Source organism: Budorcas taxicolor, chromosome 17, assembly GCF_023091745.1.
Source record: "Budorcas taxicolor isolate Tak-1 chromosome 17, Takin1.1, whole genome shotgun sequence".
NCBI classification, from domain to species: domain Eukaryota; kingdom Metazoa; phylum Chordata; class Mammalia; order Artiodactyla; family Bovidae; genus Budorcas; species Budorcas taxicolor.
In genome coordinates, this window is record NC_068926.1 from 64,803,052 (window position 1) to 64,818,181 (window position 15,130).

The following is a 15,130-nucleotide window of genomic DNA, read 5'->3' on the forward strand; positions in this document are numbered from 1 at the left end:
AGTATTCATGCCCAGGTGCCATGCTGGGGGGCCTGACGTGATGTGCCTGAGGGTTCCCCTTAGCTCAAAGTCCTCATTTCCGCCCTACTGATGCTGGGAATGGCCTTATGGCTTGCTTTGGCCAATGGACTGGGGGCGGAAACGGGTCTTGGCCAACGTCTTAGGATCCAGCACGTTTCTGTTCACTTGTGTGTGTTTTGGGGGCATCCCAGGTGGCTCAGCGGTAAAGAATCCCCCCCCACCAAGGCAGGAGATGCAAGAGACACAGGTTCCATCCCTGGGTCTGGAAGATTCCCCATGGAGAAAAACGGCAACCCGCTCCAGTATTCTTGCCTGGAGAATTCCACGGACAGAGGAGCCTGCAGGGCTGCAGTCCCCGGGGTCGCAAGAGTTAGACACGACTAAGCGGTGAGCGCAGCACACCCGTGTGTTTCTGCTGTTACTGTGAGAGGGACACGCCCTGGAAAGCTGTTGGTCCCAGAGGGCGAGACACCCACGGAACAGACATGGGCCCAACCTGCAGTCCGCAGCTGGAGCGGCCCAGCCAGCCTGGCCAAGATCACTGACCCAGTCAGGCACCATCCAGAAAGGCTTCCTGGGGCAAGAAGGTACTTAGGCTGAGAACTGAAGGATGGGGAAGAGTTTACCAGCCCAGGTGAGAAGAGCCAGTGAAAAGGTCCTGTGGTGGATGGGAAGAAATGTGTCACACATGAGCAGAGGGCGAGAGGGGAGCATGAGGCCAGAGAGGGTTGTGGGGGTTGTGATGATGAGTTAAATCTGTGCTGAGTCGCTTCAGCCGTGTCTGACTCTTTGCGACCCCATGGGCTGTAGCCCTAGCCTGCCAGGCTCCTCTGTGCATGGGGTTCTCCAGGCAAGAATACTGGGTTGCGTTGCCGTGCCCTCTGGCAGGGGATCTTCTCAACTCAGGGGTCGAGCCTGCTTCTCATCTGTCTCCTGCACTGGCAGCTGGGCTCTTTACCACTTGCGCCACCACTGGACCAGAAAGACTACACAGTCCTTGGAAGGTTTAATGCAAAAAAAGGAGGGACCTGATCAGGTTTTCATTTCAAAAGCTGAGGAACTGAAAGAAGTTCTGGGTAGCCGGTGGTGGCTTCTAGAGCATGGGCTCTGTGCCGGACACGGCTCTAAGCCCTTTACATGTCGCAGACAACTTGATCCTGTCAATTATCCTCTGAGGGTTTTATTTGATAGATAAGGAAATCGAGTCCCAGAGACATGAAATAACTTTCCCAAGTTACAGAGCGGGCAAGAGGCAGAGCTAAGGTTCAAACCCAAGCCACGATGCCGCCCAAGACTGTGCTCTTCACCTTTTTGGCCTCTCGTGCCCGTGAAGGCATTTGGGTGGTCTCTTTGAAGCCAATTAGAAAGCTAATGTACCAGGCTTTCAAGATGCTGGCTGTGTTTCCAACTCAGTGAGTGATTTGGGATATCCTGTTGCCTTTCGGGCCTCACTGTCCCGCATGAGGTGCCCAGCATACAGTAAGAGCTCAAGGAATGACTTAAATGGAGGGAAGGTCCCAGACACATAGTAGGTGCTTGATAAACGGATGCAGGTGAGATACCAATGGCATGATCTCAGGAAATGTCTGTGGAATGTAAAGTGAAGGGAAGATACTAAGCATGTGAAAGTGTTAGTTGCTCAGTCATGTCTGACTCTTTGCGACCGCATGGACTGTAGCCTGCCAGGCTCCTCTGTCCATGGATTCTTCAGGCAAGAATACTGGAGTGGGGAGCCATTCCCTTCTCCAGGGATCTTCCTGACCCAAGGATTGATCCTAGGTCTCCAGCATTGCAGGCAGATTCTTTACAATCTGAGCCATCAGGGAAGCTCACTAAGCACATAGTAGGTCTCTATCAACATGCCCGGGAGAGCTGAGCGGCTTGCAGTAGGTGCTTAGAAAGGGGTACTCCCATGTCCTTCCAGGGGGTCTGATCCCCATCCCCCGTGCCTCCTCACCTTTGTTGTACAGAGAACCATCGAAGTAGTAGCTGCCAGTGTAGAAGCCTGTGGCCAGCTCGATCAGGTGGCGAGCCCACGTGTTGCCAGCTCCCGGGAAGCTGGCCAGAGCAATGAGCTGCTTGGACTTGGCTGGGAGGAACCGTCTGTCCATGCAGCGGTTGTCTGCAGAGGGCAGGGCACAGACAGGGGTCAGGGGCAGGGGCCGATCGGAAGGAGACTGTCCAGAAGGGACTAGGGTGTGAGTCTCAACCCTGCCACTTCCCAGCTGTGAGAGCTGGTGCTTTCCGAGCCTGTCGTCTCCTTATCTGGAAATGGGAACAGGGTTATGAGATAATATATGAAAGGAGGATGCACGCACGGTAGGGATTCAATAAAAGCCAGCCAGGAGGATGAGCCTCCTCTCCAACCTGTTTATCACCTGAACAGTGAGGGCCTGTCTTATCATCCCCACACTTTCCTCCAGGTTAAAACCCACACATGGCAGCCATCTGCATGGGGCCCAGGCCGAGGTTTTCATCTGGACCTCCAAGCTCTGTGCGGCCTGGCCCTTGCCTCCTCCTAGGCTCACGTCACCCACCCGCTCTCCCTTCCCGCCTCTGCACCTGCCAGCGCCGGGTCCGTCTGTGCTCTGCTCCTGCCTGACTGGGCAGGGTCAAGTGCGCTGGTCCCTCAGCCACAACCATCAGAGCTGATGCAAAATGTTATGTCTCGGCATCCCCCACTGCAACCAGTCCTGGAGCTAAGAGGTCACAGTGCTGATTTTTTTTTTTCTCTCTACAGACATAGGTGATGGCCCAGCAAAGGAGATTCAGCAGTAGAAAAGGAAGAGGAAAGAATCCTGGATTTTTGGTCCTACCGCTGCTTCTTCAGTCTGGACCGATGACCTCAATCCTTACCATAAAGTCACGGCAGGCAAGCCCCCTCCCTCCTCTGCCCTGGCTCTCCTGCCCCTTGAGCCCCAAGCCTGCTCTCTCAGCCTCTCTCCTCCCCTATGCCCCCACTTTCTGGGGAGAAGGGAGTGACCCCTGCTCGAGCGTCTGTTCCATCTCCTTTCTCCTCCCCCAGCTCATAACTCCATCTATTTTCCCCATGTCTTCTCTCGCTCTCAGCTGACTTGATTATTAGCATTCAAACATGAACAAATAACTCCATCGTTAAAAATAAAAGTCCCCCTCCAGTAAGCACACTTTCCCTGCACGCCTGTGGCTTTCTGGGTGGCTCAAACAGTAAAGAATCTGCCTGCAATGTGGGAGACCTGGGTTCGATCCCTGGGTCGGGAAGATGCCCTGGAGAAGGGCATGGCAACCCACTCCAGTATTCTTGCCTGGAGAATCCCATGGACAGAGGAGCCTGGTGGGCTACAGACCATGGGGTCTCAAAGAGTTGGACACGGCTGAGCAGCTAACACTTTCACTTTCCACTTTCACTCCACACCCGATTCAGTCTCACTTTGGCAGAGCTGTCCACCCCCATATCCCATTTCCTCCTTCCACCGTTTCATGGGGCTCTTCCCGGCTCCACCCTGCTCACTGCACAGAATCAGCTTCTGCTAAAGTCACCAGTGACCATCCACCATTCAATCTAGCCTTCCCTTGCTTTGTTAACTTGGCAGCATCTGCTACCTGCCATCATCCTGCCCTTAGAATCCTTCCAAGATGGTACCCTGGTCTTTCCTGTTCTGTATTAGCTGCCATTATCGAAGTCTCATCACAAGCCACACTGCTTTCTCCAAAGAGCCCTTCAAGGGGAAAGTCTGAAGTCCTAAACTTAAATTCCAATTCTGCCACCTCCTTGCTGGGTAGGCAGCCTTGGAAAAATGATGGATCTGAATAAACCTCAGTTTTCTCACCTGTAACATAGGACGCTGATAATGGTGACATCCTGGGGTTCTCAGGAAGGTCAGAAGAGAGAACGGGTATTGAGTGTGAACACAGGGCTCACACACTGTGAGCTCTTAGTAATGATGCTACTAGCCAGAGACCAGCTCTCTTCCCCTGCCATGCATGTTTAATCTGTTTGTTCAGAGGAGAGCAGACTTTGAGAAAACAAACAAGCGGAAAAGCATCTTTATCAAGCCAAGCAGGTGTCTGGGAATAGTTTTCATGGGAACACACTGCAAAAAAGGAGCCTAGATACAAAACTTTCTGGAACATGGTTATGTTTTATAATTTTGACAGGGGTGTGGATTTGATAGGACCCAGTTGGCATTAAACAGTACACTCAAAATTTGTGCATTTTGCTCCATGTAAATGTTACTTTGAAAAACCATAAGCAAATATTGAATTACAATTAGTGATATGAGGACTGAAATGTAATCATGTTGCAACTACTTTGAAATGCATCCAGGAAGAAAAATTGAGGGATGGAGAAATGAAGAGATGCATGAGAAAGTAAACAGACCATAACGTTGAGAAATGTAAAATCTGTAGGATAAGTCTAGCATGTTCACTGTGTAACTCTTCCCATTTTTTTTTTTTTCTGGAGCTTTGACATTTTTTTCATAATAAAATGTTGGGAGAAAGAAAGAACCGGGCCCCTCAATTTCCCCTGAAAACAGAATTCTCCATTTAACTACTGTCTGGGAGGCAAAGTAAAGGTGCTTATTTTCAGCATTAAAAAGGAAGTGTATTTGGTTCTTAAGCTCCACAAATCAAAACAGATGCTGGAGGCAGTGTAGTACATAGTTAGAATCAGACAGGCCTGGCCTCAGTCCAGGCTGAACATGGCCTAGCTGTGCAATGTTGAACAAGGCTTTCTACCTCCCTGAGCCTCAGTTTCCTCACTTCTAAAGTGGGGCTGATGAACCTTACAGGATCCGATGGACAATGCACGGGAAGTATGTGCAGGGCATGTTGAGAAGCTGAGATCCGGAGTGCAGGCTCAGGACCCAGATTGCCTCGGTCTGAATCCCAGCTCTGCTCTGTCCTAGCTGTGTGGCTCTGGCCGAGCTCTTCAGCCTCTCTGTGCTGAGTTGCCATGTTTGTAAAATGGTGATAATCGCAGTACCTACGTCATTGGACTGTTGTGAGGATTAGATGAGTTAATTCAGTCTAAAGAGCTCAGGTAGTCCCTGGCACACAGTAGGTGCTCAATAAATGGCAGTCGTCCTGGCCCATGCTCTTGGTGGCGTCATGAACCACATGACTCTCAAACCTCCCCAGGGTGGGGGTCCTGCAAGTGCGACGTGGGAGCTGAAGAGCAGTAGTGGCCTGGGAATGAGCAAACCCATCAGTCAGGGGCTACTGAATAGGCTCCGGGTCCTGTTCACATCAGAGCTGCTCCTGGTCACGGGATAATTAAGCTGAGTGTGACCCTCCCCCCAACCTGTAGCTACACAGTTCTGTACAGACTAACCAACTCTTCCTGGAACCTAACAAACACTCATCCTTCCTCACTGGAGTGTAAACAAAGCCAGAGGCCACCCTGGCGAAACACATTCCTGCTCACTGAGCTCTTAGTGGGATTCAGCTGCCAGGGAGGAAGCTGCAGTTGGCCACCACTACCCCACAGCAGGCCACACAGGGGCAGGCTGCTGGTGGGGCTGCCGCTAGCTCTTACAGCACCTTTGTGCAAGTCAGATCAAGGTACCCACCCCTTCCCCTGAGCAGACGCACTGTCGGCCCGAGTGCACAGCACAGCGGGCCGAGCACGGGCTGGCTCTCAAGCATCACCCTTCCTTCAGGCTGTGCCTGCGCAGTGCTCAACCTGCACAACTGTACATGGGCTAGGGTCCTGGGAGATGAAGAGGAAGTCTAGCCCAGTGGTGTTTTGTTAGTTCTCCAGGCTCCAGAAGGTGTGCGGAGTGCCCTTTGCCCTGTGGTCAGAGGTTTCTAGCTTGGCCTGTGGAGTCAGAAACCTGAAAGCAAGCCCCTCTTGCAGATGTGTGATTATGGCCAGTTCTCAAGCCCTCTGAGTCTCGGTTCTCCCATCTGTAAAATGGGGATGATACTGCCCTGATCATAGGCTTACTGTGGGCTTTCTGTAATTAAGTGAGATGAGGTTTGGCACCGGACTGACACACATAGGTGGAGAGTGTTCTCAGATGCTGGAGTACTCCTTCGCAGGTTTTCTTTGGGTCGGGCATCCCAACAAGTTACCTTTCCAAGTGCCACTCACCCTTCATCATGCCTCTAGTAGGAGAAAAGATCTTCTTCTAGAAATTTTATAAACCCCATGATCTAAGGTAAGTCCTGTTCTGAGTCTCAGTTTCTCTACCTGTAAAGGAGGCATAATGACTCTTCCTGCCTCATAGGAAAGCTGAGGGGAATCAGCGAGAAAATGCATGCGAAGGATTCAACACTGAGTCTGGAACGAAGAAAGTCCCTAAGGGCCACCACCACTACCACCACCATCACCACCATCATCATCACTATCATTACCATCATTATCACCATCACTATCATCACCATCACCACCACCATTATCACCACCATCATCATCACTATCATTACCATCATTATCACCATCACTATCATCACCATCACCACCATCACCATCACCATCATCACCACCACCATTATCACCACCACCATCATCACTATCATTACCATCATTATCACCATCACTATCATCACCATTACCACCATCACCATCACCATCATCACCACCACCATTATCACCACCACCATCATCACTATCATTACCATCATTATCACCATCACTATCATCACCATCACCATCATCACCATCACCATTATCACCACCACCATTATCACCACCATCATCATCACCATCATCACCACCATCATCATCACTATCATCACCATCATTATCACCGTCACTATCATCACCATCACCATCACCACCATCATCACCATCATCACCACCACCATCGTCACCACCATCATCACTATCATTACCATCATTATCATCACAATCACCATCATCACCATCACCATCACCATCATCATCACTATCATCACCATCATTATCACCGTCACTATCATCACCACCACCACCACCACCATCATCACCACCATCACCACCACCACCACCATCACCATCACCACCATTACCACTATCACCATCACCATTATCACCACCACCATCATCACTATCATCACCATCACTATCATCACCATCACCATCACCACCATCATCACCACCATCACCATCACCATCATCACCACCACCATTATCACCACCATCACCATCACTATCATCACCATCACCACCACCATCATCACTATCATTACCATCATTATCACCATCACTATCATCACCATCACTATCATCACCACCACCATTATCACCACCACCATCATCACCATTATCACCACCACCACCACCACCACCATCATCACCACTATCATTACCATCATTATCACCATCACTATCATCACCATCACCATCACCACCATCATCACCACCATCACCATCATCATCACCACCATTATCACCACCATCATCACTATCATCACCATCATTATCACCATCACTATCATCACCATCACCATCACCATCATCACCACTATCACCATCACTATCATCACCATCACCATCACCACCATCATCACCACCATCACCATCATCACCACCACCATCATCACCACCATCATCACTATCATCACCATCATTATCACCATCACTATCATCACCATCATTATCACCATCACTATCATCACCACCACCATCATCACCACCATCACCATCACCACCACCATCATCACCATCACCACCATTACCACTATCACCATCACCATCATCACCACCACCATTATCACCACCATCACCATCACTATCATCACCATCACCATCACCATCATCACCACTATCACCATCACTATCATCACCATCACCATCACCACCATCACCATCACCACCATCATCACCACCATCACCATCACCATCATCATCACAAACACCATTATCACCACCACCGTCATCACCGTCACCATCACTATCATCACCATCACCATCACCACTATCACCATTATCACCATCTCCATCACAATCACTGTCATCACCATCACCCCCATGATCAGCGTCACCATCATCATCTTCACCATCATCCTCACCATCCTCACCAACACCAACATCACCACCATCGCTATCATCACCATCATCATCACTGCCTGGTGCCCCCAAGAGGTGGAAGAGGAGATAAACATCAAGTGTGGGTTCCACCGGCAAAGGGAGAAAGATGAGAGTGGAAAGGATGAGTAAGATGGAGAAAGAGAAGAAAAAATTATAAATCTGCAGGATTCTAGAACTGGAAGGCCAACAATCTACAGCTTCATTTTACAGATGGAGGAACTGAGGCCCAGAAAGGAGAAATGACTTGGCCAGGATCGTGTGAGTGATCTGGCTGGAGGTCTGGTTGAAGACCCAAGTCTCCCACTCCCAGTTCAGATGTCTTCTCGCTCAGTCTCTCTGCCGCCTTTACAGGAAGAGACACCAAGGGGTGCTCAGTGTGAGGGCTGGAGAGGAAGGTCTCCAGAACCATCCCGCTTGCCGAGGGCCCTCCCTATGCTGCCCCTCCGGGATCTCTAAGCCTGGTCATGCCCGCTAGCCCTGCCTCTGCCCTCTGCCCCCTAGCCTGCACGCTTCTCTTGCTGACGGGCTGGCTGGAGCACCTCTGGGTGGGAGGCGGTCACTGGGAGAGCGTCTGGGGGCCTGCTGCATGGGATGGGGGCTGGCTTACCTTGGACCTGCGTCTGGTACACGATGAAGTAACTGGGGGTCCCGCAGCTCTCGAACTCCTCCGCACTGCACTTCTGGGCACAGAGCTGCTCGTCCTCTCTCTCGTGCAGGGGGAACCGTGTGGTGGGAAAGCCACAGTGGCAGGCAGTACCTGCAAGGGCTGCCAGTGGGTACTCCTGGGGATGACGCGAGAGAGGAAGGGAAGAAAGTCCCTGAGTCCCCCGGCAGCCTGGACTCTGGATGCAAACAGGATTTGTGTTCCAACCGCCGTCTTCTCCATCACCCGCCCCACCTCGAGGGTCCCCAAGCTTCACTAGGAAGATTCTGTCCTGTCTGTGTACCTCCTGTACTATTTATATTTTCCAGCCTTCTTGAGCTATAATTGACAGATAAAAATCACATTTATTTAAGGTGTATGACTTGATGTTTTGATATATGCATACACTGTGAAATAATCACCACAATGAAGCTAATTAGCATGCCCATCGCCTCACAGAGTTTTACTTTTTTGCTTTCCCAGGTGGTGCTAGTGGTAAAGAATCCTCCTGCCAATGCAGGAGAAGCAGACTTGGGTTCGATCCCTGGGTTGGGAAGGTCCCCTAGAGGAGGAAATGGCAACCTGCTCCAGTATTCTCACCTGAAAAAATCCCATGGACAGAGGAGCCTGGAGGGCTACAGTCCACAGGGTCGCGAAGAGTCGGACATGACTCAGCATGCATGCGTGAGCGTGCACACGTGCCATTTGTCTCCTTTTCAGACACACATTTCCAGTCACGCTTTGAGACTCAGATTTCAAAGGGAACTTCTTTTTTTTTAAATCACTCTCAAAAGTAGTACTGATTGAGAAGTAGCGTTTTCATATATTTTCATACTGTAGACCCTAATACTATAGAAACAAAACCATGTGATTAAATTCTAACTAGGCACCCTGCCTGCCAAGAACTCCCTGGGGTCAGCTCCATTTTTCCTGCAAAAGGGAGATTAGTGTAGTGGAGAGAGGTGTTAAAGCCATTGCTGCACTGAGAAGTAGCTTTCTCCTGGAGGACCTGAAAGAAAACTGAAAAAGGAAACTTCTTCTCATGGCCTTGAATTACTCCCCAGTCAATCTTCCGGGGCTGATCATGGTATGAAGCCCATGCTTTGGGAAAAGCTGTCTGAAACTGTTCTTTTCAGCCAAAGAGGATGTTGTTACCCATGTGTAACCACTGTCTTTGCTGGGAATTGTGGTTCAGTCGCTAAGTCATGTCCGACCCTTGGTGAGAGGCTCCTAATGGCTTTAATTGCTCTTTGGAAGAGCTAAGTGGGAGCAGGCTGGACCTGAGATTTGGAGGGCAACAGACTGTCCTTTGTCCAATTTGCTCAGACCCATGGAGCCGAATTCTCCCTGGTAGCTGGTCCAGGAATAATCTGCTAACAAACCAAGGTCACACCTCTGGGGCTGGATCCGGTGAGCTTGGCCACGGTAGGTTTGGTTTCCTTTTCAGATACTGAATCTGAGCTACAGCACCTAGCCTAAGATCAGAGATGCTGCTGGGAGGCAGGTGGCTGAGCCTGGGCTGTGATGGAGGCTGTTTTCCAGCCGGTGACACATACTGAAGCCCCCTCTGACCCCCTAAGTCTCAGACCCTCCACCACTTGGCACAAGCAGCTTTGGACCCCTGTCTACCTAATCCCCTCCAGTTTTCTCCTGTGGCCCCGTCTAAGGAGATTAGGGGAAGACAGAAGAGGGAGGCATGCAGCAGGGCCTCCCTGTACCCCACACGCCCCTACAACCTGCCCACGCCTCCCCTTCCCTCCAGCCCTGTGTACAGCAGGACACTTTCCCACGCTGGTTTCCCCTGTGACCTCACCATCTCCTGTTTGTCCCTCACCACTGGCTGATCTGTAGTTTCCCCTTGGGCCCTCAGGACAGATGGATGTCCACCTGGAGGGGAGGCCATGGGAGGGGGATTCCTGCCCAAGAGAGAAAGCTGGACCAAAAGATGGTCAAAGTTTTAAAAATCTTATGAACAGCTCCCCTGACCTTCCAGGAGGCCTCCAGGGAGCAGAGCAAGCACTCAGGAAATGCTTGGTGACCTGAAGTTACCTGGCTGCCCTTGAACGGCTCCTGGACCTTGAGGAGTTCCTGCAAGCCTCTCTGTGGGCATCTCTGACTGTGTGCATGCTAAGTCGCTTCAGTTGTGTCTGACTCTTTGTGACCCTATGGACCATAGCCAGCCAGGCTCCCCTGTCCATGGGATTCTCCAGGCAAGAATCCTGGAGTGGGTTGCCATGCCCTCTTCCAGAGGATCTTCCCAGCTCAAGGACTGAACCTGTATCTCTTATGCCTCCTGCATTGGCAGGTGGGTTCTTTACCACTAGTGCACCTAGGAAGCCCATGGAGTCTCCAGAGGAGCTCAGAAGACCATAGATTTGGTGTCAGAACCCATTCTGCCACTTGCTTGTACTGTGAGGTTGGGAAGTGACTATCTGAGCCTTGGTTTTATCATCTGTGAAATGGGGAGGAAAATTCCCAGTTCCTAGCCTTGTTGTGAGAGGTAAGCTGTGTGACCCATGGGACAGAGGGGTGCATGGAGGGGCTCGGTAAGTGGCAGTCTTTACGATATTGCTGCCTTTCGATCTTTCTGAAAGGTGCTTCATGAATTAGGAGCCTTGATGAAAGAAACAGCCAGGCAGGATGACAGAACAGGTGGGAGCATTCAGGAGCTGGGGTGTGGGCTGAGCAGCCAGGAGGAGCTGCAAAGTGGCCCCCAGCCAATGCCAGCATCACTGAGGATAAAGACCACATCTCGCTGACATTGCACTCCCCGCGTTGAGCACAAGGGCCTGGCACAAGGGAGGTTCTCATCAAATAGTAGCTGAGAGGATGAATGAAATGGGTAACCACTTTCTTGTGGTGGGGAAGTGGGGGTTCTCCTGTGGACCATCATATAATTAGCTCACCTTGAATGTTGAAGGGAGCTTCTCAGATATCACTGGATGCCAGTGATGAGCTTAGCTGCATGCTGGGTATCAAGAGTGGTCACAAAATGTTTTAGGCATAGCCTCTACTCTTGTGGAGTTCTCTGTCTGATTTGGGAAGAAGGATAAACAGTCAGCCATCCATCAGGGATCTCAGGCTGAGAAAGGACCATCCAGTTGGATCACCCAGTCCAGCTGCTATCTAGCACCCGAAGTTCTTGATGCCACACCTGCCCTGCCTCTGCTTGCATACTTCCAGCGATGGGGAACTCACTCTTGTCCAAAGTGGGATTGTCCTGGGCTTTACCTGGCAATCCTTGATGCCTGCTTCTAGGCCCAGTTCACATGTCACCCTCACTCCTGAGCGGTCCTCACTATTAGAACAAACACACTTCCTCGGAGGGAAAGAAACAGACCCTGCACAACTCCCAGCCTTTGGATCCAAGTTCCCCTCCTGCGTCACACGTCACAGTCAAAACCTTCCTCAGAGCAGCCAGGTGGCTGCTCCCCCAGCCAAGCATCTCGCTTCTCCAGCTGCCCCACACTGCCCTCCCTGGAATTCTGTGTGTGAAAGCAGGCTCACCTTCTCCGTGCAGAAGTCCACACACTTATCCACGGACATGTTGGGCATGGCGGCCGTCACGGGCAAGGCCAGGGAGAGGTTGTTGGGCCTGCGGAAGCAGCCTCGGAAGACTGCACTTCCATCTGGAGAGCCAAGGGGAAAAGGAACAGTCAGATGCAGCCTGGGAGAACCACCTTCTGAAGGAAGCACTGATGAACTGACACCCAGCAGAGGCAAGGACACATGGTGGAGATTCATGAGCTAGAAAATTCCAAGAATGTCCTCAACCCTAGCATCTCTGTCCACAACCCGGGTTGCTGAGATGTTCTTGCTGGGCCATACAATCCCCTTTTCTTTGCCACCATTCCTACTTCTCACTTTTGCATCCTTGGTGGTGGCAACTTAGATGTTATGGAGGATTTTCGTGATCTCAGGAGAGGGTTGGGCATTTGAGATGGAGGGAAGCCAAGGGGTCCAGGGTCCTCCTGCTCCTTCTTCCAGCACTGGGGTGCTCTGCCCCCTCATCCTGGGCTTTAGGGGAGACACTCAGTACCTCAAGAGTGTCTGCCCCATGCAGTGCTACAAGATGCTGATTTACTGGAGAGATTCCCTTTAATTCCCTAATGTGGAAGCATCCAAGCTACATAGTAGAAAATTTGGACGCCATTGCTACCTCTTTAATAAAATTTATCCTCAAAACAATACTCAGCTGTTGTCTTCAGCTGAGTTTACCTGAAGCACACCCTGAGACAGTGTTTTATTGAGGGCGTGCTTTCAGGAGAATGGTGAGAGGGAAGCGGGCAGAGGAGGAGAGGAGCTAAGTAAGCATGCGACCTTAGCTGGGTACCATCTTCAGCCTGGAGGGTAAGTGACATCACAAGGTTGGTTCCACTTTAAGAAAAAGGGTCTGACCTTGGCCTTTTCTGCCCACCCCTCCTCAGTGTCTGTCATCTGGGAAGCTGTTGGGTCAAGGATCATTTTTCAGGCAAGGAGGCAGATGTGAGCCACTGGTGGTAAAGAGGATTTGGGTGGATACCTTTTGCATTCACTACAGATACACATAAAGATTTATCAGTAAGAACGTTCATTGCAGAAATGATTTAAATTAACACAGGAAAGACTGAAAACAACCTCATTGTCCAACAATGAAGTGTGGACAAATAATGTGTGGGATGATGACACACTGGGATTCATGCCCCATAAGAATAAGGAGGCTAAAGGCTACTTTAGAGAGAGCTTTGTCTCTCCAAAGATGTATTCAAGATAGGATGCTAAATAAAAACTGAAAAGATGACACTCCACCTATTATAAAATATCAGTTGTGTACACAAATGATCTCTCAATATAAATCTCTAGAGGGTTATCTCTGAATAGTAGGTGTGATGGTTACGTTTTGTGTCAACTTGTGAGGCTATGATGCCCAGCTGTTTGGTCAGACACTGTTCTAGGTGTTGTTAAGAGCGTTTTTTGTAGATGGATTAACATCTATAGTTAGCTGACTTTAAGGACACTTTCCCTCTGAAATGTGGGTGAGCTGCATCCAGTCAGTTGAAAGAATGAGAGAGGAAAATAAAAGAGGTTTTCCAGGGAAGAAGGAATTCAGCTTCTGGATGCCAGGCCTGCCAACCTCCACAATTTCATGAGCCACTTCCTTAAGCCAATCTCTTAATTTATACATTTCCACACAGCCTGCTGGTTCTGTTTCCCTGGAGAACTCTGACTGACTGGATAGGATTATAGACAATTTTTATTTCTACCTTTTTCTGTAAACCTCTTTCCCAGCCTTTTTGACAGTGCACATTTATTTTTTAATATAATAAAGACAAATTTTAACAGTTAAAAGTGGCCCCTGTCAAATTTATCTAAAGGCTTATTGATGCCCATTTTAAATTGGGTTCCATGGTTCTCAAATTTGAGCTGAACATGTTTTTCTAGAAGCACAGCTTTCACAGAAAACAAAGGACGCTGTTGACGAGTGAATCCGAGCCAGGAGCACACAGGTAGGAGCCGTTTAGTGAGTGTCTAAGTGTCGGTGACTACCGTGTGTTATCCACCCTTCCAAGACCTTCGCAAATGCCATCTCATTTTACCTTCTTGAGAACTCTGCAGGGTCCATAGCAAACTCTCATGTGACCAATGAGAGAGACAGGACTTAGAAAGGGAGGCTGTATGGCAATACTGAAGACCCACTGTCAGCAAAATCGTGCTGAGGATTATCTCAGAAACATGATGCTAACCCTTGGGGCAAGTGAAGCAAGCTGCAAAAATTGTATATCTCCATCCACGTATGTATCTGGGTCTATGTACTGGTAAGCAGCCCACCGCCACCAACCCCCACTTTTTTTTTTTTTTTTTTTTTTAGCATACCTATATTTAAGTGCAGAGAAAAAGATATGAAATTACTCCTCAGGCAGAAGGATGGTGGAGGAGGGGGAGGGAGTCTAGGAATGAAAATTTTAAATCTCAGCTGTCAAAGGCACCCTAGTGATTATCCCTACCACCTGGCACCCTGGAGCCTGAAGTTGTTCGTGGTGGAGAGAAATCTAGCAAGCTGAGATGACATCTGGAATTGGGTTAAATGACTACTCTCCGGAGCATGCTGCAGATTCCTGCTATCCAGCGCCGTCTCCTCCACTTCCCCACCTCTCACTCCGGGCTGGGGAGAAGCGAAGGTGGTGGGTGCTGTGGTCCTGGCCTCAGTTTCCCCACGTGTAAATGATAAGGAGGAGGTTAGACTATGCAGATTCTCTTCTGTACAGGACGGCCTTCCACCTTCCAAATGAAGAATCATCACAGCCCCAAATGCCACTGGTGTCCCGTGGTCTCCCATCCCATGGCCCAGGGTGCACAGAGGTGAAGCCCCATTGCATCGGTCACCCCAGTTCAGTTCAGTTCAGTTCAGTCGCTCAGTCATGTCTGACTCTTTGCGAGCCCACGAATCGCAGCACGCCAGGCCTCCCTGTTCATCACCATCTCCCGGAGTT

General features: G+C 50.0%; 1 protein-coding gene across 1 annotated transcript in view; it reads right to left on the reverse strand.

Moving 5' to 3' along the window:
- WSCD2 (WSC domain containing 2) overlaps positions 1 to 15,130 on the reverse strand; it is a 55,486-nt gene that overhangs the window by 7,824 nt on the left and 32,532 nt on the right. Inside the window, exons 5-7 of the mRNA XM_052654900.1 lie at positions 12,168 to 12,289; positions 8,625 to 8,799; positions 1,979 to 2,143 (exon numbers count right to left, since the gene is read on the reverse strand). Of these exons, the coding sequence (XP_052510860.1) occupies positions 1,979 to 2,143; positions 8,625 to 8,799; positions 12,168 to 12,289 (462 nt within the window). The remainder of the gene's footprint in view (positions 1 to 1,978; positions 2,144 to 8,624; positions 8,800 to 12,167; positions 12,290 to 15,130) is intronic.